This window comes from Dermacentor andersoni, chromosome 6 (assembly GCF_023375885.2).
Source record: "Dermacentor andersoni chromosome 6, qqDerAnde1_hic_scaffold, whole genome shotgun sequence".
Classification (NCBI taxonomy): Eukaryota; Metazoa; Arthropoda; class Arachnida; order Ixodida; family Ixodidae; genus Dermacentor; species Dermacentor andersoni.
The window spans coordinates 86,546,654-86,571,404 of record NC_092819.1 but is presented as its reverse complement, the minus strand read 5'-3'; the positions used below and the strand labels follow the sequence as shown (position 1 = coordinate 86,571,404).

At 45.5% G+C, this 24,751-nt stretch overlaps 1 protein-coding gene across 2 annotated transcripts; it reads left to right on the top strand.

Annotated features, from left to right (window-relative positions):
- The first annotated feature begins 3,530 nt into the window (after positions 1-3,530).
- LOC126522493 (probable phosphorylase b kinase regulatory subunit alpha) lies at positions 3,531-23,118 on the top strand. 2 transcript variants are annotated; one of them, XM_050171246.3, is made up of 3 exons: positions 3,531-3,714; positions 9,255-12,176; positions 19,866-23,118. In XM_050171246.3, exons 2-3 carry the CDS (start codon positions 9,276-9,278, stop codon positions 20,427-20,429), a joined length of 3,465 nt encoding a protein of 1,154 aa, XP_050027203.2. In that variant the 5' UTR covers positions 3,531-3,714; positions 9,255-9,275; the 3' UTR covers positions 20,430-23,118. The 2 variants fall into 2 exon arrangements, with proteins under 2 accessions (XP_050027203.2, XP_072144898.1); XM_072288797.1 differs by lacking the exon at positions 19,866-23,118 and adding an exon at positions 17,598-17,955.
- The last annotated feature ends 1,633 nt before the right edge of the window (positions 23,119-24,751 follow it).

Here is a 24,751-nt window from a genome sequence, read left to right as displayed (position 1 = left end):
ACTCAACTCAACTCGGCGGTGTTGGTTGATGAAAAGTCCGAGGACTCTAATCTCAGGTTGTTCAAAGATTGGACCATACTCTAGAGAGAGAAAGAGCAATTTTGGAGGTGCATTTGGGCGAGGAGCGGAGATGCACGAATTCAGACTTCTGGGGAGAGCATTGGAGGCCGCAAGCGTGAGCATATCGGTCCACTATTGTCCCCGCTTGCTGCAGGTTGGCCTGCATGCCTCCCAAAGAGCCTTGCGTGGTCGATATGGTGATGTCCGCGTAGAGTGCGTGTTGCACCCCAGTGATGGCCTCCATCTGGGCAGGCAAGTTCTTCATGGCCAGATTGAACAATACGGGGGAGGGGACCAAGGATTTTTTTCGGGGGGGGGGGGGGGCAACCCAAGGTAACTTTTCTATGTAAATGAGGGGGGGGGGGGGGTACCTTTACTAGTACGAATGTGAATTACGCCTACCATTCGCCAAAGAAACGCGTAAACCCGCAAAATAGAAATGAAATAAGGTGTATTTTACAGGTACGCCTGTGCGATACACCTCTCCTTTACTTGGCAAACAAAGAACCACGTCAAATGGACTCGCGCAGGAAGAACACTGCCAAGAACAAGTAAATAAACCCCCCGAAAGTGTAAAATAAAGATTACTTTAGTAGAATAGAACTTAAAAAATTGCAGTTGGCAACAAAAGCACACGGACCGCGCGGAGTTGTGTTACTCCGCCAGTCAATCTCAAAAGCAAACAAAATCGTGATCATGCGGCCTTTTCAACATGGCATCGTACTTGATACCCCTGGAGCGTCTGCTGTTCTTGAAGAGTCTTTTCATCGGCGGAAGCAATGAGGCGTGCAACAGACATGGACAAAATGTTTGGAGTCTGCGCATTTCGCAGGAAACTTCACCGCCAACTGAAGTGAAACTTCACAACAAATAGTTGTAGCGAAGCAAGCATGTTATTTCAGTTCAATAAAGAATTATGCATTCGCCCTTCCACTATAATAGGCGAGGAAAAATTACGCGCTAATAATTTTATTTTTGTACTTACCGCCTTATTTGGGTTACAGAAAAAGTTTGGAGTACGAATTACTTGCAGCCTCGCGGAGGAACAGTGGCTGGCGGTTGTAAGGGCGTGGGCGGAGCTTCACTGCAGGCTTAAGTTGTATCCGACTATAGTACCGTTTTTTTTTTTTTTTTTTCAATTAGCTCTGGAAGAATTATACAGAAATCTATATTTGCGGAACAATCACAGTTCCTTTAGGTCCCTCGTTTACTGCTCTAACAAGTTAATTGCCACAACCGACTCGTATTGTTATTTGGGAAGCTACGTAACGGTGCGTCGCCGCCAGTCGCGTACAACCGCCTATGTCGCAGGAAGCTGCGATTCTACACGTACTGCGCCCACCACGGAAGGTTAGAAAAACACCTACATAAGCACAGCAGAGAAGTGGCTATACGTTAGGCGGCTCGAATGATAACTGTAGCGGCGTCATTCAGAACACACGGAACTGCCCTCCACTTCTGGCGGCGTTTTCTCTACTTCCTTTTTAAATAAAAAGATGTTGATCCATGAATATTTTCATAAAAAACGGGTAAATTAGTTAATTTTAGTTTTTCCTTCCTGTTTGGCTGTTGCCTTGGCACTCTCTTTTAGTAGATCGCTTAATTTCTCAAATCCTTGCGACTCTTGTTTCCAGTTGGCAATTTTGCACGAAAAGAGCTGTACAATTAGGGAAAAACCAGACGAGTTAACGGGTGACAGTCATATTGCCTATGAGTGTAAGGGTTATTGCAGGGTTTGATGATGGACGCTGTCTCGCATTATCTTATTTTCCACCTCATCTAACCCATATCATGGGTATAAGGTTCCGAGGATCTGTCAGCGTCACGGCGAGCCGTCACTCGAGGAAATAATGAAACAAAAAGAAAGGTTAAACGCAACTGGCATTTTCTCTGGCCCCAACTCGTTCCATGTATATGCAGACCAGCTGACCACGAAACGAGTCCCTTTCCTGGGCCCTGGATCAGTCTAAATGTAGAAGGTTGAACTAACGAAGCAACAACGATGCGCGTGACCGTTGAATAAACGGTCACAACTGAATACACCTGGAGTTATCCACGCGGGCACCGAATTGATGAGGAAACTGGTCTTCACATCCCAGGAGACGCCGATAATTACCGCCATCCAAAAGGAGTGAAAAAGGCAGCAAAATGTTGACCGCCGAATAGCTGTCAAGTCTCAACATTGATTTGGCGGCGCTTTAGGAATGTGTGTGAGAAGTGGTGGGCGGGGGGGGGGGTGAGGGGATGGGGTCCGGGCCCCCCCTTGGGTACGTGCCTGCTAGAGTGTATGGGCCGTGTTCAGTGTCCTGTATGCGCAAGTATGCGTATCTCTGTGTTCGACATTGTAAGACGTACTGAAAAGCGTTACGCCCGCAGTTGGTTTGAAAGAGATGAGTTAAGATGATTTCATGAGTGACGTTGTCGAATGCTCCCTTAAGGTCCAAGCTCAGGACCACCTTGTCGTTATGGGGACATTCAGTGGGGTCTAGGACTTCCCAGTTAAGTTGGAGGAGGACAGCTTGTGCGGATTTGTGTGGGCGAAACCCGAACATGGTGTCGGCAAATATGTGTTGTGGTCTTCCATGAAAGTAGACAACCGGTCTTGCACCATCGTCTCCATTAACTCGCCCACACAAAAGGTGAGAGAGATGGGGCGGAGGTTTTCCGTCTTCACGGCTTTGCCAGGTTTAGGAATAAAGGTGACAAGTGCTGTCTTCCAGTCGATAGGGGGGGGGGGGGGGGGCACTTTTGCCAGCCAGATAGAATTGAAGTATGCCAATAGTGAATTGTAAGTCGAGTCCGGCAGGTTTGCCAGGAGCTTGATTGTAATTTTGTCTCGTCCGGGTGCAGTGCCACGTTTCATTTTGGCCAGGGCTACTTCAGGTCATGGAGTTGGAAATGTTGATCCAGCTCGGCAGTCTCAAAGCCTGCATGTGAGTATGCCGGCCCTCCGGCATCCTGGGTAATGCAGAGGTATTGGACCCTGAGCCTGTGCGCTAGCTGAGTTGTGTTACCAGCAAAGCCGTGGATGGCGCGCTGCAAGTGTTTCTGCGTTTCAGTGCGGGTTTGTGTGGGGTCAGTGAGGGAGCGGAAGAGACGGCCATGTGTTTCGGCTGGACATATGGCTTATGGCTTTCGGCTGGACAGACGCCAGGCGACCAGGCTCATTCTCTTTGAAGTCTCTCCCTTTACAACCAGCCGCCACCGACAACCACACGTGACGTCACTGTACTAACCCTTTAAAACTAACATGCCAATGATGACGAGGCCGCCTTTGACGAAGATAGGTCCTCCTATCAAAACGTTGGCCAGCCCTTCTTAGGCACTTTATCCCTGTTTATAACCTTTAAACCCCAGTGTGCTATTCCATCTGTCAGCCCCTTTCTTGATCTTAAATAAATTATAATGGATCCCTAATACAGCTGTTATAGCCAAGCCTAGCCCGGCCACTCAAGTCAGCTGGCCGAGTGAGCAGGCGGAGCCGGCCGAGCCGATCCGCTTTGTCAGTCCGCGCGTTTCGTGGAGGTGATAATGTAAACGTGACAGTGAAGTTTCATGTTTGTTTCTGGCCCGCGCCGCATGATGCGTGACACCTTCTCGAGCTGCAGTATCTACCAAGTGTATAACTTTTGCTATTGTTATAAGTAACCAAAGGTAAGTAGGCCTTAGCTGTTAGCGAGCGCTTTGTATTAATTGTAGCCTTTTCAAGCTGCTCTCTGCTTAAGTGTCTCGTCGGAGAGTGCCAAGGAAATAGCAGCGTATAAATTAGAAACATTGTCAGCGTCTGTGGTTACGCCACACACATGTTGGCTAGACTAGGGTGGCTGGAATAGGCCAGACCGTCACCAAAATGTCATGTTGTTTTGTGCACGGCATAGGATGCCGCAGCTGACACTACAGTAGATTACGCGTCGCCAGGCGGCTAAGGTTGAGCAATCAGAGTGGCTATTTCCGCAGATAGCTGAGCGTGAAGCTGAGCGTTGGTATGCGATTTATGCATGTGAAGTTGTTCGACCGAAAACTTTGTTTTTCATCTCTGTGCGTTTGTGTTCCTTTTGTTACTGGCATCTTTGGTAAACCTACAAATAGCTGTGCAAGTGTCGATTCGAAAGGCCTGCAACGTATTCCACCCTTTTCTCACGCGTATCTGACATTTGATCCTGCGTCGAAATTCAAACCATGATCCTGCTTCTCTCTCTCTCTCTTTTTCTTTTTTTTTCCTGTAAGTGCCCGCTTATTTCCATCGAAACTAACATCGCGTGAAATATTTGTGTTTCGCAAGTAAATGCGCTTAATAAATATATGTCCTTTGAAATCCCAGCAGTTTTCTTTCTAGAGAGCTTGGTAGTACTCAAGAGCACCGACTTTTTGACTAGTTGGTTACGCACAGCAGACCACGGTCAAGCGCGCACAGACAAGGGCAAAGTGAGGAGCAGACAACACAAGCACTTACTTCTAATTGATCGCGTGCTTACAAAATTGCATCATTTGAATACTTTCCTTTATGATGTCACAAGACCGAAATGCCGACACCAGGTGGCCATGGCCATGCTGAGAGCATGGCCACCTGAGAAGCTAGGGAAACTTCACCAAATGTCTAATCCTTTCCAGAAAAAAAAAAGAGCTGTCTACTGTTAAACATCGTGATCCTTTTGTAACGTGTGTGTCTATATGAAGTTCCCTTATCATGTGGTTCCAGCTATATCGGTCAGATTGGAAGGTGTCTGATTGAAAGACTTCTAGAACACAGGAGAAAAGTGGGAAATTACCGCGATGGGAATCTTTCTCTACATTGTCATGACTGTGGAATACAGAACAAGAAGCCATGTAAACCCTTGTTCAACATGTGTAGGATAGTAGCCAAAAATAAGAATCGGGATGTTATGGAGATAATTGAAGCAGATTGCATTAGAAAGGCCTGTGTGTCGTGTGTCAGTGCACCTGTTTTTCTGTCATCCAAAGAAACTATAAGTTTCTGAGCGTGGCCACCTGATGTCGGCATTTCGGTCTTGTGACGTCATGAAGGAAAGTGTTCAAATGATGGAATATTGTAAGCACACGATCAGTTGGAAGTAAGCACTTGTGTTGTCTGCTCCTCACTTTGTCCTTGTTTGTGTGCACTAGACGATAATTTGCTTTGGTGGTACTCTCTGGTATTAAAAAGGTGGGTGTCATTTTACTGATAATACCGGAGAAATCACAACTCATAATTTTAGTAGTTGCGAAGATAACACGAATAGATGTTGAAGTCTCTGGGATAACCGCACAAGGGGACATTCAAGCAGACTTAGCATGCCCTGGACATCAAAACAATAACAATAAAATAAAATGTTCGGGTAAGGTTCATTTGGGACGTTTGGAGCAGTACCGAGGAAGGTTATGAGCAACATCAGGGTTGGATTATGGGTGGCACCTTTGCTTGCGACAGACTAGTAATGAGAACTTTTCAAAAATGAATAAACATAAACTTGATCAACATAGACTATAAAGTGGTTTTGAGTAAGAAGTTTTTCATCTGACTGATTAGTCATTTTCTTGTTTTTTATGCATTTGGGCTGCATTCTACATGAAATTTTGTTTCATTGCTAAACCGTCACCTTCCTAGAAAGTGCCAAATATTAGTTCAAAGGGCTGTTTCTATACCAAAAAGACATCAGGGATGCAAAGTGTTCATGGTGCTATTTTTATGCACACAAGAGTACCTGATGGCATAAGAATTCATTGTATGATACTTAAAACGTTGTGTGATTTCAGTCATATTACTTTACTACTGATACCTGTGCAAAGGTTTTGGAAGCTAACGCACAGTATGTATGCTGTTATGTGAACATAAGCTAGAACATAGGCTAGAAAACATTCACACTATGTGACAACATCCATAGGACACCATGTGTGGACTGGGTATAATTCTCTAATAGAGCGATTTTCTCACTGTTTAACTCCTGAAAGGCCATCATGATACATCCAGCACTCTTCTGATGTGGAATTCTTCAACAAACAAGCAACTATTTCTTCCTTCATGTTCTCCTTAGTGTTCATTTCACCGCCGGAAAGATTGTTTAGAAATTAGTGGCACCATAGATTGCAAAGTTTGGAAGAAGGACAACAGGGCATGTAGTTACTACCAAGTTTATTAGCAGCACTGCAACCTACTTGCATGCACCACCGTGCCAGTGCCACTCATCAGTTCAGCCACAAGTGTTGCTGTACCTTGGCCATCAGACATAATGTGACCAATCAAGACAAATATCCAGTGGCTCAATGTAGAATCTGGCAAATGTAGGATCTAAGAAACAAACCTGTAAAGCTTTGTAAATGAGACGCATATGCTATCAGTTACAAGGGACTCAACCGGAAATCGCCAGCGCCATCCACAGAAGAAACAGAAAGGCTCTTGAGGTGGGCTTGTGTTAAGTATGATGGAGACTGAATTTGCACATGCATTAGCTCAAGGGGTTATGTGTCAGGATACATATCGATTCTGTTAAGTTGCTAAAGAATCTCTTGGTAGTCAACACATGTCTAGTGACTTTTCTAGTTTATTCGACGCTCTTATCCTAATAGATCCATACCAACTCGCCTAGTTGCTAGCAAAATTAAATGTTACTGTAAAGACTAAGGGCTTGTCAGCCGTCCTGATTTGTGTGCTGATATGGTGGTGACTTTCGTGCTATCTTTTGCTATGTGAGGTCTTTGAAGAGTTTGCTCTATCAGTACAATGTAGGCTTACTGAATTGATGTCATACCAGCTGATTACAGTTAGAAGGGCATATGACACGTAAGAGTAGATCTTGGTGCTCTGAACTATGTGCTGCTAAATACATTTTTGCAGAAGTAGTGCTCAGCCTAGCTACTTCGGAAGAATTTCTTCACATAACTTCAACACAGTAAAGTTTCAAGTCTTAACTTTTTAAAGTGAAGCTTTCTTTTTTTTTGCCTACTATAGTGCCGAGTAAAAATTCTCAATGAATGAAAATTATTTGTTCGATGATAGATTACAAACCCGATTCCCCAGCCGCAGCAGCTCGATGCTTTTCTGATAGGCAAAGATGTGGGCATGGATAGAATACTGCCCTTGCCAGCTTCCCTCATGCAAGCTACTGCATTGAGACAGTTGGTGTGCAAGTCATGTCTCATAGCAATAATTTATTTATAAAAGTGAGTGTGTGCGCTCTGCTAGCTGACATTGAAGGCAGAAGTTTAGAGCCCAAAAAGACACCCATCCAACTGTGCCATCGTTCATTCATAAGCGTACTTGCTAAACTCCAATGCTATTGTTTTTTAAGAAGCTGTGTTTATAGTGAAGCTTTCTTTGCAGCATCCAAAGGTTTAGATTGCTTGGTTGATGGCGAGGGTGTGGTGCATTTCTGCAGCTATGCCTGAGAACAGTAGTCGGACACATTCATTGCCAAAATCTACTGCATCATTTCATCTTGCTCGCATACTAAAGCTTCACTTACATCGATTCCCACAATGCATGGAATCTGCATGATATTCAAAATTAGTCTTGTCAAGGTGCATGTAGTGGGTGTGAAGAATTGAGTATAGCCTTGGTTTCACCGCCTAGGTTGTGGAAGTAGGACACTGAGGCCTGGTTTTGTGCTGCCTTCCAGATGACACTAGCTCTAGAGGCTTCCCTGGCACATACTGCCATGTAGGCATGGCACCACTACTGGTGTCCCTCGCCGCACACTTCCTTGCATGGTCCGTGTTGATTGACACCTTCACTCTAAGCACCAGGAAATCGGGAAAAATACCTTCCTTTTGCCATATTGTCACACACTCTTATCACAACACATGCCTGATCAACTGCTGCAGCAAAACATGCAAGTAACACTGAAGTCAACCATCTCAACCCAACTGTTTCTATAAATGATAGGGGCCAAGTGTCAAGTACAGCACCCGCATTCTCAAAAATATCCGAGGATACCTAAGCACTCCTTATGAGTTAGAAATGCGGAAGCATTAATGCCTAAATGAACGCGGCTGAGCAGTCCTTCAAGTTTTGCACTGCAAGTAATGTACCATAGCAGTATGTGCTGCCCGAGCCAGCAAGCAGTAGCAGCCTACAGTGCAACGCCGCATGCCATTAACATCCTGCATGACGAGAGGCCGAGGAAGCAGCAGTGGCCACTAAGGCCGGCAGGTGATAGTGGCACGTATTGCCCAAGCCATCAAGCAGCAGCCTGTGGCGCTGGCTCGGGCACCGCACACCGGCTTCCAGGAGTGAGGGCGAGGCTGGTGCGGCATTGTGACGATGGCATCTCTCCTCACGCAACACCTCGCATGCTACGACAGCAGCAGGTGCGCCCTTTTGCCCATTCCACTCCAGTAAGGCGCACTCATGACATGGCGTTGCAGCCAATGGGACTTGAGGTGTTGTTTTGTTTTTACAGACTACAGGCACCAGTTTTTCCACTCAAGGGGCCATTTGACGCTTTCGCTTCAAAATGAAATGCAGATGTAGCAGGGGCACAGGACGCTGACATCGAAGCAGGCTGTACTATGCCCTGTTCTTATATCTTTGTCTTGTTTGCACCATGATAGCATTTCAAGCATTACGGCAAGCATTGCCAGGTCATCACCAGCAGCCTACCACTATCCTTGAAAAGAAAAGTGTACAATCATTGCATTCTACCAGTACTGACATATGGGGCAGAAGCTTTGCAAGAAGCTTGAGAAAAGTTGAACCGTTCAATGAACAATGAAATGAAAAATGTTAGGAATAATGTTTAGAGATAGGAAGACAGCGGTGTAGATTAGAGAGCAAATGACGGTATCCAATATTCTAGTTGACATTAAGAGGGAGGAGTAGAGTTGGGCAGGCCATGTTATGCATAGAGCAGATATCCGATGCTCTGTTAGACTCACAACAGAGGAAAGGAAAGCACAGTTGATGATGACAAAAGAATTAGGTGGTGTGATGAAATTGGGAAATTTGCTGGCATAGTATGGGGTCAGCTAGCACTTCGAGATCGATGGGAGAGGCCTTTGTCCTTCAATGCACATAGGATGATGATGAGTGCTCCCAGGTGGCATGTCTACAAGCCCACATAGAAACTCTAGTTCCATTCTCAAGTCTAGTGTGGTAGACGCAAAGCACACATTGTTTCTTTTAGAACTAGGTGCCAAATGCTTCTTGTTATTGCGTTAGCTTTGCAACACTTGGTCACTAACCTACTTTACATTCTCAGGCCTGCACAAAACGAGGAAGCATGAGGAGCAGGAGCAACTCTGGCGTCCGGCTGGACTACTATCAGCGCCTGCTGTACCGCACCATCCTGAACCACCAGGATCCGGTCACTGGCCTGATCCCATCCCAGAAGTATGAGAACCATGCATGGGTGCGTGACAACGTCTACTGTGTGCTGTCGGTCTGGGCACTGTCCATGGCCTACAAGAAGAATGCAGAGCTTGACGAAGATCGTGCCAAGACGTACGAGCTGGAGCAAAGCTGCGTCAAGCTTATGCGCGGTCTGCTCATGGCCATGATGAAGCAAAAGGACAAAGTCGAGCGCTTCAAGGAGAGCCAGAGCCCTGCGGACTGCCTCCATGCCAAGTACAGCTCCGTGACGGGGAGCACCTGTGTCAGTGATGCTGAGTGGGGTCATCTGCAGCTTGACGCTACTTCTGTGTACCTTCTGGTGCTAGCGCAGATGACTGCATCGGGCCTCCAGGTTGTGTTCAGCCTCGACGAGGTGGCATTTGTGCAGAACCTCGTGTTTTACATAGAGAACGCTTACTGCATTCCAGATTATGGCATATGGGAACGCGGCGACAAGACCAACCACGGACTTCCAGAGCTCAATGCCAGCTCTGTGGGTGCTGCCAAGGCTGCATTGGAGGCCATGAATGAGCTGGACTTGTTCGGCGGCAGAGGCGGACCACCTTCAGTCATCCACGTGCTTCCAGACGAAGCCCAGAAGTGTGATGCAGTGCTCAACTCGATGTTGCCACGGGAGTCTAGCTCAAAGGAAGTGGGTGCGGCATTGCTAACAGTGATTGGTTTCCCAGCATTCTCAGTCACAGACCCGGAACTGATTGAAACAACACGAACAGCTGTCATTGAAAAGCTTCAGGGCCATTACGGCTGTAAGAGGTTCCTGCGGGACGGCTACAAGACTGCAAGAGAGGATTCTCGAAGGTTGCACTATGAACCTTGGGAACTGAAGGCATTTGACAACATCGAGTGCGAATGGCCTCTCTTCTTCTGCTACATGATCATAGATGCTTGCTTTAGGGGTGATAAGGGCATGGTGGACGAGTATTCTGAAAAATTGGAACGAGTTATGATAAGGACAGAGGAAGGTCTCAGGCATGTACCCGAAATGTATGGTGTACCTGCAGACAAAGTGCATCTGGAATCTGAGATGCCCCACAGTCAGGCCAGGGTGCCGATTGGGCAGGTTCCTTACATGTGGTCGCAGTCTCTGTTCATACTGGGCCGTCTTTTGCAGGAAGGCTTCCTTGCGCCTGGTGAGTTGGACCCACTGAATCGTCGCCTGTGCTCCCTGAAGCGGCCCGAAGTAGTAGTCCAGGTGGTATTGTTGGCTGAAGATGCGTACCTCCAGGAAAGGCTCTCAGCTATCTATGCAGACATTCAGACAGTCAGTGAGGTGTGCCCTTTTGAAGTGCAGCCAGCTCGAGTGTTGGGGGAGCTTTATTCCTACCTAGGCCGAAACTGCAAGCTTGGTCTTAAGGGCCGTCCAACCAAAGATGTGGGCCTGTTGGCAACAAGCAAGCTCTATCTGCTCCAGGACCGACTATTTGTCTTCTCACCACAGAACTTGGACAGCGAAGAGTTTCACTTGGTGAATGATGGAGACCTCTTTGCAGACACGCTGTGCTCGAACATTTCTGTACTGCAGTCACACTGGAACATTCTCGGGCGACCAACGATGGTTGTGACACTTCAGCAAAGACAGCTGGTGAATGGGAAGGTTCCACTTAGCTTGCGCCAGACAGTTAAGAAGTTGTCCAGCGGCTACGTCAATGGCACGAGAGTTTGCTTAGGCAGGCTTGGCGATTTTGTCAGCACTTCCTGCATTGCCAGTCTAGACTTCTTGAGAGATTATGAATATGGGAATCCAGAAAGCCTGCCGACACAAGTGCGGGACTACCTAGACCGGGAAATGCGGCGCACATGGCTGAATCGTCCCGGGGCCATCATGCATGACCCTTTGCGAATGGGCATCCCAGGCGCTCGCTCTCGAAAATCTGGCGTCGCTGGTCTCGTGAAACGCTCACGCTCGATCACCAGTCGAGATGGTATTGACCCCGAGTTCAACACGTTCATGTCGTCATATCCAACCACCACTTCCATCACACCCCGTCGCAGGTCCCTCGAAGAAGAGCTGCCACTCCGGGCAATGTCGGAGTTGCACCTTGACCACGTTGCTGAGTGGGAGTTGTTGAACACACTACGTGAGACTGATTCTCTCGAGGAGCAAGGGGACATTCTTCACTACCTTTCTGTTCACAAGGGCCTCAACTGGGACACAGGACTGGGCCAGCCACACTCGGTGGTCACAGTTAAGGACCTCTTTCAGGACTTCTACGAACGCACCTGCCAAGAGCACAAGTGGGGGCTGGTGCGGCACTTCGCAAGCTGCCTCGGGAAGCGGGTTGAGGACCTGGCCAAGTCGGTGACAGATCTCCTGGTGCGCCAGAAGCAGGTGACGGTTGGCATGCCTGCACACCAAGAGGAGGTCATCACTCGGCCATTGTCAACCAAGGAGCTACGAATCATCATCGCGCGTGCTCACAAGAATGACCAGAGCACGGCCATGCTGACACAGGAGCTGCTTGCCTACCTGGCCATGTTCATACGAACAGAACCCCACCTGTTCCGTGAGATGCTGCGCTTGCGTGTCGGCCTCATCATTCAGGTCATGGCTGCTGAGCTGGCACGTGCAACAAAGTGTTCGCCGCATGACACAGCCGACCTCCTCCTCAACCTCAGTCCCTTCGAGATGAAGTCGCTGCTGCGGAACATCTTGAGTGGCCAAGAGCTAGCTGCTGTCAAGAGCATATCGGCAGTTAGCCCAGGAAGCTTCGCTGCCAAGTGCAGTATCGTGGATACCTTTGTCCATGGAGACGTAGAAGATGACTCACGGGTAATGATAGAGATAACTATTATATATATGGTAACTTGTTGTTTTCATGAGGTAAGTGTAGAAGTGCGCTACTGAATTGAGCTGGTTGGCACATTACGGCAACGTAAAAGAACATAGTGCTAAATACAGGACAGACTAAAAGTAGAAAAACGCAGTGCTAACAGCCACTTTTATTGCACCTTGATGTTGCTGAACAGTCAGGGCCTCAAAGCAATGGCCAGCAGGCTCCTGCCGTGTCTTGAGTATTCCTCATCTTTGTGCGCTCCCACAGAACCTCTGTGGCCATCCCCACTTGCTGGAGTTTGTGCCGAGTCCCCATGACATCAGTATATGGCATGCACAGCCCAAGCAAAGAGTAGTTGATAGAGAGTTTTAGAATAGGTACCTAAAAAAATAGTGTTGAAGCCACTATGCGTGCACAAGCTGCAAACTATGTTTGGGATTTGCATCGGGCAAGCTATTTCACTGATTTAGTGAGAGCCCCAGAAGCTGCCCCAAAAGCTTTACACCAACAGGCATGGTTGCACACATTGAAGCTCTGGCTCTAACCTAGCACCAAGCTGGACTTCATTCATAGTAACACGTAGAGTTCGTAAACTAGGAGAAGTGACTGCGATTATCGCTTTCTCTGAACTAACATCTGTAATGAAGATTGATTCATTAGACACCGCTGATTCTGAATTCGATTGTCCATTTCATGGCTCGTAGGCCTAACACGGCTTTGGCTTGTGAAGGCACGTAAAGTTGGTTGCTCAAAACTAAGCACAACGAATTGCTCGCTGCTAATAGAATAACCTCTAAATTGTTATCAAATGCAAAAATGGGTAATTCAAAATTACTCTTATCATAAAATAATACATTTTATTTTAATTTTTATAATAGCTTTCCTTTGACACCATAGTAGCACTGCAAATATAAGACGCTATTCGCAAATGCAAAGCCATAGTAAAGCCCTATTCTAAAGCTTCACTCCTGTGTGCGCCAACGCTAACACCCACAAAGCTCTTTAGGGCCTCAAACGTCTGGGGCCCCTATTCTAATGCTCTTTAATATAAGGCACAAGTACACAAGGATCACTGTTTCTGTGATTATTAAACACTGAAAATCTTTTGCACTGCTCCTGGTATGGGCCTAAAATTCCGCATTTATTTTATTGTGCTTGACGTGTCATTTCAGCTTCAACATGCTTGTTTCTCTCTGCATGCTTTGTTGTCTAATGCAACAGGCTATTGGCGGTTCATTTAGAGGCTGAAGCATCTGCACTCCCTCTATTTAATGCTGTGTGCCTTTCGTCCTGCTGGACCCACATTTGACAGTCACAATAATTGCATAAACAGAGTGGATCAATGTATCGTGACACATCTGCCTCCTGTGTGCTGTTACTCTTTTGCATAAATAAGTGTCGTACTAAATTATTTGAGGTGCTTTGATTACTACCAGTATTTTACCTAGGGTTTAAAGGATGTGAATCTTCCGATAATGCAAAAAACAAAAACTCGAAAGTGTCACATCAATGTTGCTACTCCTTTAATAGAAAACCGATGGAGTGTAACAACTCATCACTTCTTTTCATACGCTATATCTCTGGTAAGCTTACTGATGTCTGGCCTAACGCCACGTAGAGCTCCATCTCTCTGTCTCACTGGCTGAACTCTCTCCCGAAATGACTAAAGGCTCAACCACATGGAGCACGTGATACGTGCCTCACTAAGCGTATGCATAAATGTTACCGTCTCCAAGTCTATACGCGTGTGACAAAGGGAAGGACGAGCAGCCACACGATACGTGCGCAAGTGAGCGTGTCATTGTACCTAGTGCAATGCTGCAAGATCATCTTTGGGGGAAACGTTCGTGTCTGGGTTAGACCAAAATTTATTCTTAACTTGCGCAAAAGAGACAATTGGGAAACCTGATCCCAATCGGGTTCGATCGCAATTGAAAGTGCCCCAGATATGACACCTGTATAAAATTTCGAGCACTTGCCTGTTACAGCAGCATTGGGTATCATGTTTCTTGCCACCTCGGCATACAAGTACCTCGTCACATGCTTATGCTTATGGTGCTTGTGCTTCTCAGGCCAAATTGCAAGCTTAATGCAAGTGACCAGCGTTCCATTATTGATAGTGTCCATCATCTTTGTGTGAACTGGAACCAGCAGTGACTCCCGGCATCTAAGTGCCATTCTGAAAAAACAATGTTTTTCCAAATCTGTGCGATAAGTTTACATGCCAGCCATGTGATGACAGCACGCAAACGGCCACTTCAGTCACATATGCTCGAAATGACGCTCAAAGTCAAGCACTGCCCGACTCACGCATGGTCTGCGCGTCTCCCCTTTCTAGCTGCAAAGCACAAACGTGCACGCCCTCGCAGGTGCATAGCCAGGCGTGTATGATTAGCTGTGTCTGGTTGGTCCTTAATGCTTATATTGAGTGCAAGGATTGATATTACCTCCAGCTCAGGTTTGCAGCCACATTTCTTGTTGTTCAGTGCATATCTATAGTAAGCATACATTTGAATGTATATTATCCCTCCTGGGTTGCAGATTTCCTGATTCCTACTAGTGTAAACAGACATGGCCAGTCTTCCTTATTGCAGATTGCTTGTTAAATGTTTCAAGTACTTGTGAAAGTACTTGAAAAGTACTTTCAAGTACTTGTGGTTGTGTGCATGCAATTGGGGGGGGGGGGGGGGGGGAAAGCTGGGTGTGGGTAGGTGAGCGTGTGCATGTAACTCGTTGAAACAATACTGGTAGTACAAAAACCATCATTGTGATCAATTATTCTGGTGTCTGCCATAGTATCAATGCTGCAGGCAAAGATGCTGACAAGTTTTCAGTTGTTATCCTGAGTGTTGTGAAACTTGAGGTGTTTTCAAAGGCTTGTGTGGATTGGTCGCATAATCGTACCTGCTAGATCTCCCGAATTTTTCGCAAACCTTAGAAATTCAAGCTCGATTTACAACTTCATGAATGACGCAACATGTTTTACAAAAACCAAATTCGTGAAAAAGTTCCAAGGGTATTCAAAGATGGGGTGGTCGGAGGTTGCAAAAACACCTGCAAAAAATGCACATCATGGTACTTGTTCTACTTCCGTGTGGCATTGCAAGACATTGTAAACCAGAGGAGTACATGCTTCAGGAAAGTTTTATTCGGTGTGGTTCCTGAGCAGGTGAAGTTGGTGTTAGCAAAGTTACTGTAAAGTCGTAATGTATTGCTTGTAAGTGCCTTGTTTCCCAGTGCTGTGTGCTGTGTGCTGCTGTTTATGTGTACTGCACTTAGAGTTAAACCATCATTAGTAAAAGCACATGTATGCCATTAAATGTGTGTGCTTAGGGCAAAGTTATTGTGAGAATTTTATAAATTTTGAAGTTCACAGGTTGGCAGCATAATTTTAGAATGTGCATATATAATTGTAATCAGCCAAAATTTTTGTTTGACTACTTGGATGAAACATTTTGCTTATGTTAGGCTGGCTTTTATACAAACTGTTGCCTTTTATTTTGGCTTGCTTTGGAGGGACCATCTTCATCTTGTTTTAGAATTACCCTGTTGTGGTCAGTATGTGGTCATCTCGCTTCAGCAACCCTCATTAAAATGATCTGCATGCTTATCTCTTTCATTATGAGGTCAAGAATGTGGCTTCAAACCTGTGCTGGAACATGTGGCAAACTTTTATGACATGCAGGTCAGTTGGATTGGTAAAATATTGAAACCTACTGCAAGGGTGGTATGTGCTGAGCACGAGACCATAATTTTGATTACTGGCCACCATGGTTGCATTTTGATGGAGGTGAACTTCAGAAATGCCTGTGTACGTAGATTTAGGTGCGTATTAAAGAACCCCAGGTGGAAAAACTTAATCTGGAGCATATGAGACTGATAAGACTGAATCATATGAGACTGATGAAGTATTCTAGCAAAGTTTTATTCACTGTTTTGTTGGAAAAGAGATTTTTTTTTATAACATTACCCGCAGAGCCTTTGTCGGCCTTACTGTGAAGGGCACAAAGCTTCACAAGTTGATCAAGGGAAAATGAGACATCGACCCAAACGTAGCAAATTGCTACAAAGGAAACCCATACGGGTTCCTTGAAAGAAAAAAACCTCGCAGTTGAAGGAAAAATCGTCCTGGTCCGGGACTCAAACGCAGGACCACCGCGCCTTTCCAAGGCAGCCGCTCTACCATCTGAGCTAACCAGGTGGCTAGCACATGGCAGGGCAAAGTCGAATTCATCAACAACTAGAAGCAAAGGCAAGAGTTTGGTGTAATAGTTGAGTGGAAACCCACAAGGTGGAGAGAGTAATTAATAAAGGGAAAATGGAGACATTTACCCAAACGTAGCAAATTTGGTCTCCAACTTGCGGGTTTCCGCAGAAATATTACTCCAAACTCTTGCCTTTGCTTCAAGTTGTTGATGAATTCGACTTTGCCCTGCCATCTGCTAGCCGCCTGATTAGCTCAGATGGTAGAGTGGCTGTGCCGGAAAGGCGGTGGTACTCGGTTCAAGTCCCAAACCACGAAAAATTTTTATTCAGCTGCAAAGTTTTTTATTTTGAGGATCCCGTATGGGTTTCCTTTGTAGCAATTTGCTACATTTGGCTGGGTGTCTCATTTTCCCTTTATTTATTACTCTCTCCATCTTGCGGGTTTCCGCAGAACTATTATGTCAAAGCTTCATAGAATAAATCTGCAGTCTCGTGGCCAACCAGATCTGCTGATAACAAATTCCACGCAGTAATCGTTCTTGGGAAAAATGAATGTATAAGAAGATTCGTCCTGAGCTTGTATGGCCAAACTTTAAATTCACGGTCCAAACAAGAGGACTGATAGTGTGCTGACTGAAGATAATCTGAAGCATTCATTGTCGTTTCTTTGTTATTAATTGAGTGAAAAAGTTTCAGCCTTATATTACTCATTCAATCCTTTAAAGGCACACTTTTTATTGAAGTCAAGAAATGCATATGAAGTTAGAATAGGATATTTCTGAAATACTTTGCTGCTAACAGTACTTCTATGCGTTCAGCAGCAGCGAAGTTGTTGGCAATCAAACGTCCCCTTCGCAATGCTGCCCTGCCATAGTGGCTTAGCAGCTATGATGTTGCACTGCTAAGCACAAGGTTGGGGGATGAAATCCCAACCGCGGCGGCCACATGTCAATGGAGGTGAAACCCAAGAACTCGTGTCTCGTGCATTGGGGGCACATTAAAGATCCCCTGGTGGTGAAAATTAATCCGGAGTCGCCCACTATGGCGTGCCTCATAACCAAATCATTGTTCTGGCACGTAAAACCTCAGAATTCAATTCCCATCGCGGTGCATCCTCGGTCTCTCCAGGGACTAGCACTGTGAAGGCTCTGGCGGAGCGGGCATGCCCACTGTGGCGCACAGTTCAGATTTGATTTTGTATGTTTGTTTAGATGGAACTACTTCCAATTGTGACACCTGCAATGCGCCAAGCATGGTTGTCCTCGGCAAGCTGCAATGTGCTCAGCCAGCGGACTCATTGTGGCACCCCATGGTGGCTGCAGTATCTGCACTACATAGCAGACTGCAGCTACAGACAACTGTAGTGTGTGCGTGGAGCATTCGCTTTGCGCATGACGGGGCTTCAAAGTGTGCTCATATGCTCCAGTCTGGCCATGCTACGTGGTGCGGACCGGCTTTGTCCTGCACCATCTTGTCTGACGAATTGCCACCACAACCAACTTGCACATTTTGAAGCACTTTCAACAGCTCTGTGAAGTGAAGCGACTAGGAGTGGCCAGGAGTGAGCACGGGCTGGCAAGTGTGCATGTGCTCTGACCTTAAGTTTCACATGGTTTGATGCTAGTTGGGTGTTTAAAAACTTGTCAAAATGAGCGAGACTTGAAGGCGATGGCACCAATAAGCAGTCTGGCCAAAGTTTAATTCCTATGCAGGCGGCTGCGGCCAAGCATGAGCAGATCGTAGTAGACTTTTTCCTGATGTATGTAATTATCATCGAAATTCGAAAGCAGAGTTTTGCTTACTTCAACCTGTCTATTAAACTACGCCAATAAATATACACAGTAACAGTAGGAAGAAGCGTACTTATCCACGCACCCTTCCTGATTGATGTCAGCTATTGGCCAATAGCAGCCACTAGCAGTGTGGGAATCAGCTATGCTACAAAATAAAGTGCACAGAATAGTGAGAGGAGCAGGCTTCCATTGAAAAAAGAGCACCGGAGAAATAGGTGAATTCGCAATCCGCTTGTGAGCACCATGCTCCACGCACAACTGCAAAATTTGGGCGAGATGTTCACAGCAATGTATGCTATCCGCAGCCTGTGTTTTTGCACCAAGTCAGAGGGGTGGTTCAGGACCCTTTTAAATATTGCCATTTAAAGTCTCTTCATGTCTCGGGTGCTTTCCAATTGGTCATACTTTCCCAGATAATTATTACTGGAGAAAATTAATGTGAAGCTTTTCTTTCTTGAATTTCACACTAAAACAGTACCCATATGTCAGTGTGACATCACGGATATCAAAGTAAAATATTGCCATTTAAAGTCTCTTCATGTCTCGGATGCTTTCCAATTGGTCATACTTTCCCAGATAATTATTACTGGAGAAAATTAATGTGAAGCTTTTCTTTCTTGAATTTCACACTAAAACAGCACCCATATGTCAGTGTGACATCACGGATATCAAAGTATGTTCTTGTGTTACGTCTCTTTTTGGCATCATGGTAGTCTCAAAACTTGCTGCATTGATTCTTCGGCTTATTTAGTATGCAATGTAGTCCCTCTTCACTGATGTACAATTTGCTAGACCCATTTGAACATCGAAATCCACAATTTCATGGCAATCTAGTGCAGGAAGTTAGAGTGGTGTTGTCACCTGTCTTTCCTTCTTGCATCTTTTCTGGTTTACCAAGCCTCATCTCATGGTTAGAATAGCTGCTTCACTGTTGAAGTGTAATTTGCTAATGCTGCTTACAGCCCGATCACCCCCGATCACCCATGCAAATTTTGTGACGTCTTGAGTGAGTGTTACTCTCTGCTTGGGAAAGTAATACGTCATCTGGAATTCATGGCAGTGTAATGTTAAACCATTGCACTAATAGCCATCTGCCCACACAATATATATATTGGGAAAGGTTTTCATATTAACAAGATCAGTAAGACATGTTGGATCCAACACATGAGCAACACGCTGCGCTTTTAGAAGAAGTGCTGAGAGTGGTAGAGAAAAAATGGCGGTTTGTTGTGAAAATGGCATGGAGACGCTGACTACAATTGAAATCGAAAAAGAAGAAGTGTTTTCAGAATTAGTGCCGAAGCAGCGTTGGATACCATTCATTTTTGAAGCTCTGCTATCTAGGCTAAATACATCAACTCAGCCGAGCAAGTTCAGCAAATAATCCATCCCCCCTACTAGGGCGCGCCTAATAATCAAATAGTGGTTTTGGCACGTAAAACCCCAGAATTCATTTCAATTCAGTTCGATGAATGCACTCATGAGCTAATAGATTCTACAGCAAGAGTCAGTAACTATTTCCATGTGACAACCTGCAAATTACTCTGTAACAGCGAAGTGCTCTCCCTTAAAGTGACACGAAATTTAAAGGGTCCCAGGTGTTCGAAATTAATCCAGAGTTCTGTACTACAGCATCTCCTATGTTGCCACAGAACATTAGGCCTCTTTCAATTCTCACCGCTGCAGGTGTCTGGCCGCCAGGGGCAATGGCTACGCCGCCGGCGCCTCGACGGTGCCCTTAACCGCGTGCCCGTCGACTTCTACTCTGGCGTCTGGCATGTGCTGGAGCGTTGTCCTGGCGTCTGGGCCGGTGGCCAGTGCCTTCAGCAAACGCTCACCAGGGAGATGACTCCCGGGGAACTCAAGTTTGCGCTCCGCGTCGAAGAAATGCTGAACAAGGTTCCTGAGCCCGAGTACAGGCAGCTGCTTGTGGAAGCCCTCATGGTGCTGAGCCTGGTTGTCAAAAGCGAAGCCGTGGCAAGCTTCAGCATGCCCATCGACGTCGAGGCCATTGTCCAGAGGGCGCACGCCCTGTTTCTTGAGGACCAACGCTTTTGCCGAGGGAACTCGACGCTCTGCTGTACGGGGAGCACGCCCATTGTTGCCTGCTGTCGGACAGCGGGGCTCTGCCAACATTTCCTTGATAGTGCACCCAGCGGCTGTTTTGGCACCATGACATACTTGGTTCGCTCGGTGGCCTACACACTCCACGACCTCCCGCAGTCGGTCCTCGAGTGTCCGGTTTCGTGAGATCCCACTTGGCTTGATAATCAAGGACACGGCCTTATGTAGAGATGGTCACAGCAAGTGTTAAGTTTGTATTTGCGGGAATGCTTACCTATCCTTTTAGTAGTTGCTACATTGTCGCGACATGCACATGTGGGTCAACAAATCCCAAAAATGTATTTCTACTTGGCACCTTTGCATGTAAATCTTGTATGGAGATCATGTTTGGTATTTTGATTTGCACAATAATATATACTATGTGGTATTGGTATTTGCTTGGTCCATGAATTAACTGCTAAATTTCAGTGTCGGATCACTGTAGTCTGCAACTGAAGCATTGCAGGCATACCCTCGTATATTTGCATTGGTTTTCTTAATTTCTGCTGCCTTAACCCTTTCATCAGGCCAACTGCCACACTCCTAAATTATAAAATCATCAGTGGCATTCAGCATTTGGCTAATGCATCTTAAGCTGCCTCGAGAGACACTCATAGAACTTCGTACAGTCGCTAGGCAAGGAATGTGGATCTGCTGCGTTGTACACGTGGAATCGTCAAGAAGTAAAAAGAGGAGGAGGGGGTGGTGCCTCGGATTAGCATCTTTCTGAAAGAGCCAGGAACAGCGAGATCACTTTGAAGATGCTTCTGGTGTAGAGTGGTTTGTCCATCACATTGACCGAGTCTCTACTGAAACAACTCCTAAATGCTGTGTTTGTTATAATATTACTAGGGGTGTTCAAATAGCACAGTTTCCTAATCAAACTGAATATGAATATTGGACAGCAAAACAACTTTTGAATATCGTATCGGAAATTGAATAGTTTCGTATTCTCAAGACGACTTGAAACATAAAGTTTGCTCACAGTCCATTTGTTTGAAAAGAAAATGGGGTTTAAATCCATCATTTATCATATGCATGTAAGATACTATTTGCAACTACACCTCGGGGCATCTGAGGAGCTTGTAAATGAGAAAGAAAACTGCTTTCAGTTAACCTGGGGCACCATAGCAATGATGTTAATGGAACAGAGGAGCAGCAAGTCACCGGATACATGTGTATTGTTGTGTTCGTAGAAGGTTAGAAGTGTGATACTACAGGCACCACACATAGCTTTAAAGGGAGGCAAGCATGGCGAGACTGGCTAAATAATAAACCGAAACCGATTTGTATATAGGCTACCTAAATGCGAGCCATTAATATTGAAAGACTGCAAATTATTAGGCAGAAGTTATTTGCTCTGTGTGCGCAGTCAGAAACTGGTGTGCCCCTGCACAACGACCACAGCTCCTCTGCAGCGCAACCTTTCGGGACATCTCTCCAGTTCCGTCGTCCTGTCCTTTGCGAAACTCCAATAAGTGTTATTCCTTATATGTTTGAAAGAAACGAATATTCAACAACTTCAAATAGTGAATCCTCATAGCGAAACGAATAGCAGGGACTGTTCAATTTGTATTCTAAATTTAGAATGTTTGGACACTCCTATTATTGCATAAAAACATGTTTTTATCACTTGTGCTAAGGGGTCAAGTCAGTTAAGACAGTTAAGTCAAATGTAAATGGTACAGGTGGACCATTGCAGTTGGAGGAAAGGCAAAGGCTGCAGATACGGTGTGTCGTGTTTCTATTTTCTTGTTGCATAAAATGCGAGTAAGCATTAAATGTGGATGTAACAAATGAAAACCAAGACGTTCTATGAAAATTTCATATTTATAATGCCTTACTTTTGCAACTGAGGCCATATTTCAGGACAAGCCACAGTTGAAACAAGCAGAAGCATAGATACCTGAGCTTTTGCACGATGGTGCAGTGCCTGCTGGTAAACTCAAATGCTGGAATTAAATTTTTCTCTAGGTAATACAGTATAACCTCATTGATGCGATCCTGTTGGGTACGATTTTGTGGGGCCAATGTTCATGATCGTGGACATAAAAGAAATGACCCAGTACAGTCGTGCTTCTTTTTTACCAGTTCACACATTTTTGAAGAATGCAACCTTTCGGCATCAACATTCAATACATCGTCAAACTGCGGTCGTATATGTTTTCTGGGCGCTGGATCCCGTGTAAATAAGAAAAGATGCGAGGCGGACACGATTGAGAACAGTAGCCGCCTGCCGCAGCAACTTCCCCACAATACTTGCCCACACAGCTCACAGCAAAAAGCCAGCATGCACGCATTTTCTTATTGCGGTACCAACGCATGCTACTCAAGGGTCCTCACCCGTCACATTCACCAACCCTATTGCAATTGGCATCTTCACCTACCTTTTAGACACTATGTGAGGCATAGTGCCGTTAGAAGCATGCTGCGTGCTTTTAATAGGAGGTTACCCAAACACACCGCTCTTCACAGCTGCAGACAGCGTGAAGTGAACATCATTTTTTACTCTGGCAGCGTCATAGTCGTCATATTCTAGTGTCGCCCGCCAGCTCATTTTCATTTCGGTTTCCCCTTGTTGTCATAAAAACGCTATGCGATAGGAAAACTGCGACGCATGTCTCAGGTCGCTCAGGCCCCACAAACTGGATGTGTGTTGAAGACCCAAGCTGAAGTGATTCGCACAGTACTGCACATTACGTAGATAGCAACTACGTAATAGTCTTTGAAATTTTTTTAGTGACTTTGGATCGTGCGTTTTTTCTCGCGTTTTGTCCCGAAATGTACGAACGAGGTTCTACTGTATAGTAAATAAGGAAATTAAATCATAGTTTTCCCATTAGGGTGAAGCAATGAGTGCAATAGCAACATGTTAGAATATTACATAAAGTGTAAGACTCGTAGCTGTAGTGGCAGCTACGAGTGTTCTGGTAAACGTAATTCTAGTAAGCATAAGCTGACTAAGTAGAAATGTGCTCTTTAGCTAGGGGTCCTCTGTTTGAATCCTGCCATTGGACAATTTCATTTATGTTTATTAATTAAAGCCAATGCCTTTCTTAGAGACTTTACGACCACTTTTCTGTATCGGGTATGTTGTGAACCTCTTTCCTGGGCCGATCATGAAGGTAGTGCACAACCACGCCACTAAATTTACATAATTTTCAGGTTCGAGCTCTGTTATTGTTTCGCACTTTTAATATTTAAGTTGTAGAAGATTTAAGATAAAAAGCATGTGCTGTCGGTGTTTTGTTTCATGACATTTAATTGTGGTGACTAGCACAAGAGTGGACACAGGACACTAAGAAGGCAACAAGCGCTTGCCCTTGTCGCCTTTTTGATGTCCTGTGTCCACTCTTGTGCTAGTCACTTCAGCATGGTATACCAACTAGCCTGGTCTCACACCCTGATTTAATTGTGGGCTGCCATTCTTAAAATTCTGAGGAATAATTTTGTCAAGAATGTAAGACCTAATATGGGCAACCTTAGTGATAGAATGGTGTGGCAATATAACCCGCGTATACCGTATGTCATATAGCATGGCATGGCATATAGCATACATATACCTAAATATGTGCGGAGCTTCGTGGCAGCGGCGACAGACAGCGATGACGACACAAAAATTCGTTCAGAGTGTCTGTATAGTTGCTATTGCAATAGAAGCATTATGGGACCTTCCTCGCACCCAGACGCTCTGCCCCACTCCTCAAACAGTGCACATTGGCGACATTCCTCCCCTTCTTTCTACTATATCAGAGCTAAGTGGCCAGCATGACCTTTGCATCACAATCCCTGCTTTCTTTTCTTCTCCTTCTCTTCTACAGCAAAGCTGTCCAGAAGAGTTTTGCAGCCATTTTCATGTGGTGAAAGCCAGCATGAGGCCGCATGGGAGCCCGTTAACACTCGGCAATGCAACCTGTGTTAAAGTCCCGAATTTTTGCATTGAAACAATTTCGGTGATTATAAAATTAAAGTTACCTTGCTTACACCTCAAACGAGTAGACAACACCTCTCTGCGGAGTTTTTTTGTTGTTGTTGTTGTTTTTAAGCCAGTAGTCTGCAATTTTCGTTTCTCGCATTGTGTTTAACCAGCTCTATGTTGAAGGTCAGCTCGAAGTCTGTAAGGGTACGATGGTAAAGAGCAGCCAGCAACACAGCTTGAGTGGGAGCCCCGAAACAGCCGTATGACCAGGGTGTTGGTGAGAAGGCACGTGATGCGTTGGTGATAAATCATCACCAAGTATAGCCAGCAAACAGCCCCCTAGTATACTTCTGAAGGGTGTCAGAACTCGCTTGTATGCAGCTTCACTATCTTTGCTGGCTCAGTTTCTCAGATAGACATACATCTGCAAAGGTTTTTTTGTTAATGCGTAGTGCACTCATGCTGCTGTCAGGTATTTGTGCCCTGCTGGCAGGAAGAGCCACTCCTCTTATAAGGGTGCACAGGCTTCCATTTGAATTTTCAGCTGTTC

Excerpts from the sequence above, each read along its gene's own strand:
- LOC126522493 (XM_050171246.3), top strand. The coding sequence starts at position 9,276 with ATGAGGAGCAGGAGCAACTCTGGCGTCCGGCTGGACTACTATCAGCGC. Across the intron at positions 12,177-19,865 it reads ACGTAGAAGATGACTCACGG|GTGTCTGGCCGCCAGGGGCA; the intron begins GTAATGATAGAG and ends TCACCGCTGCAG.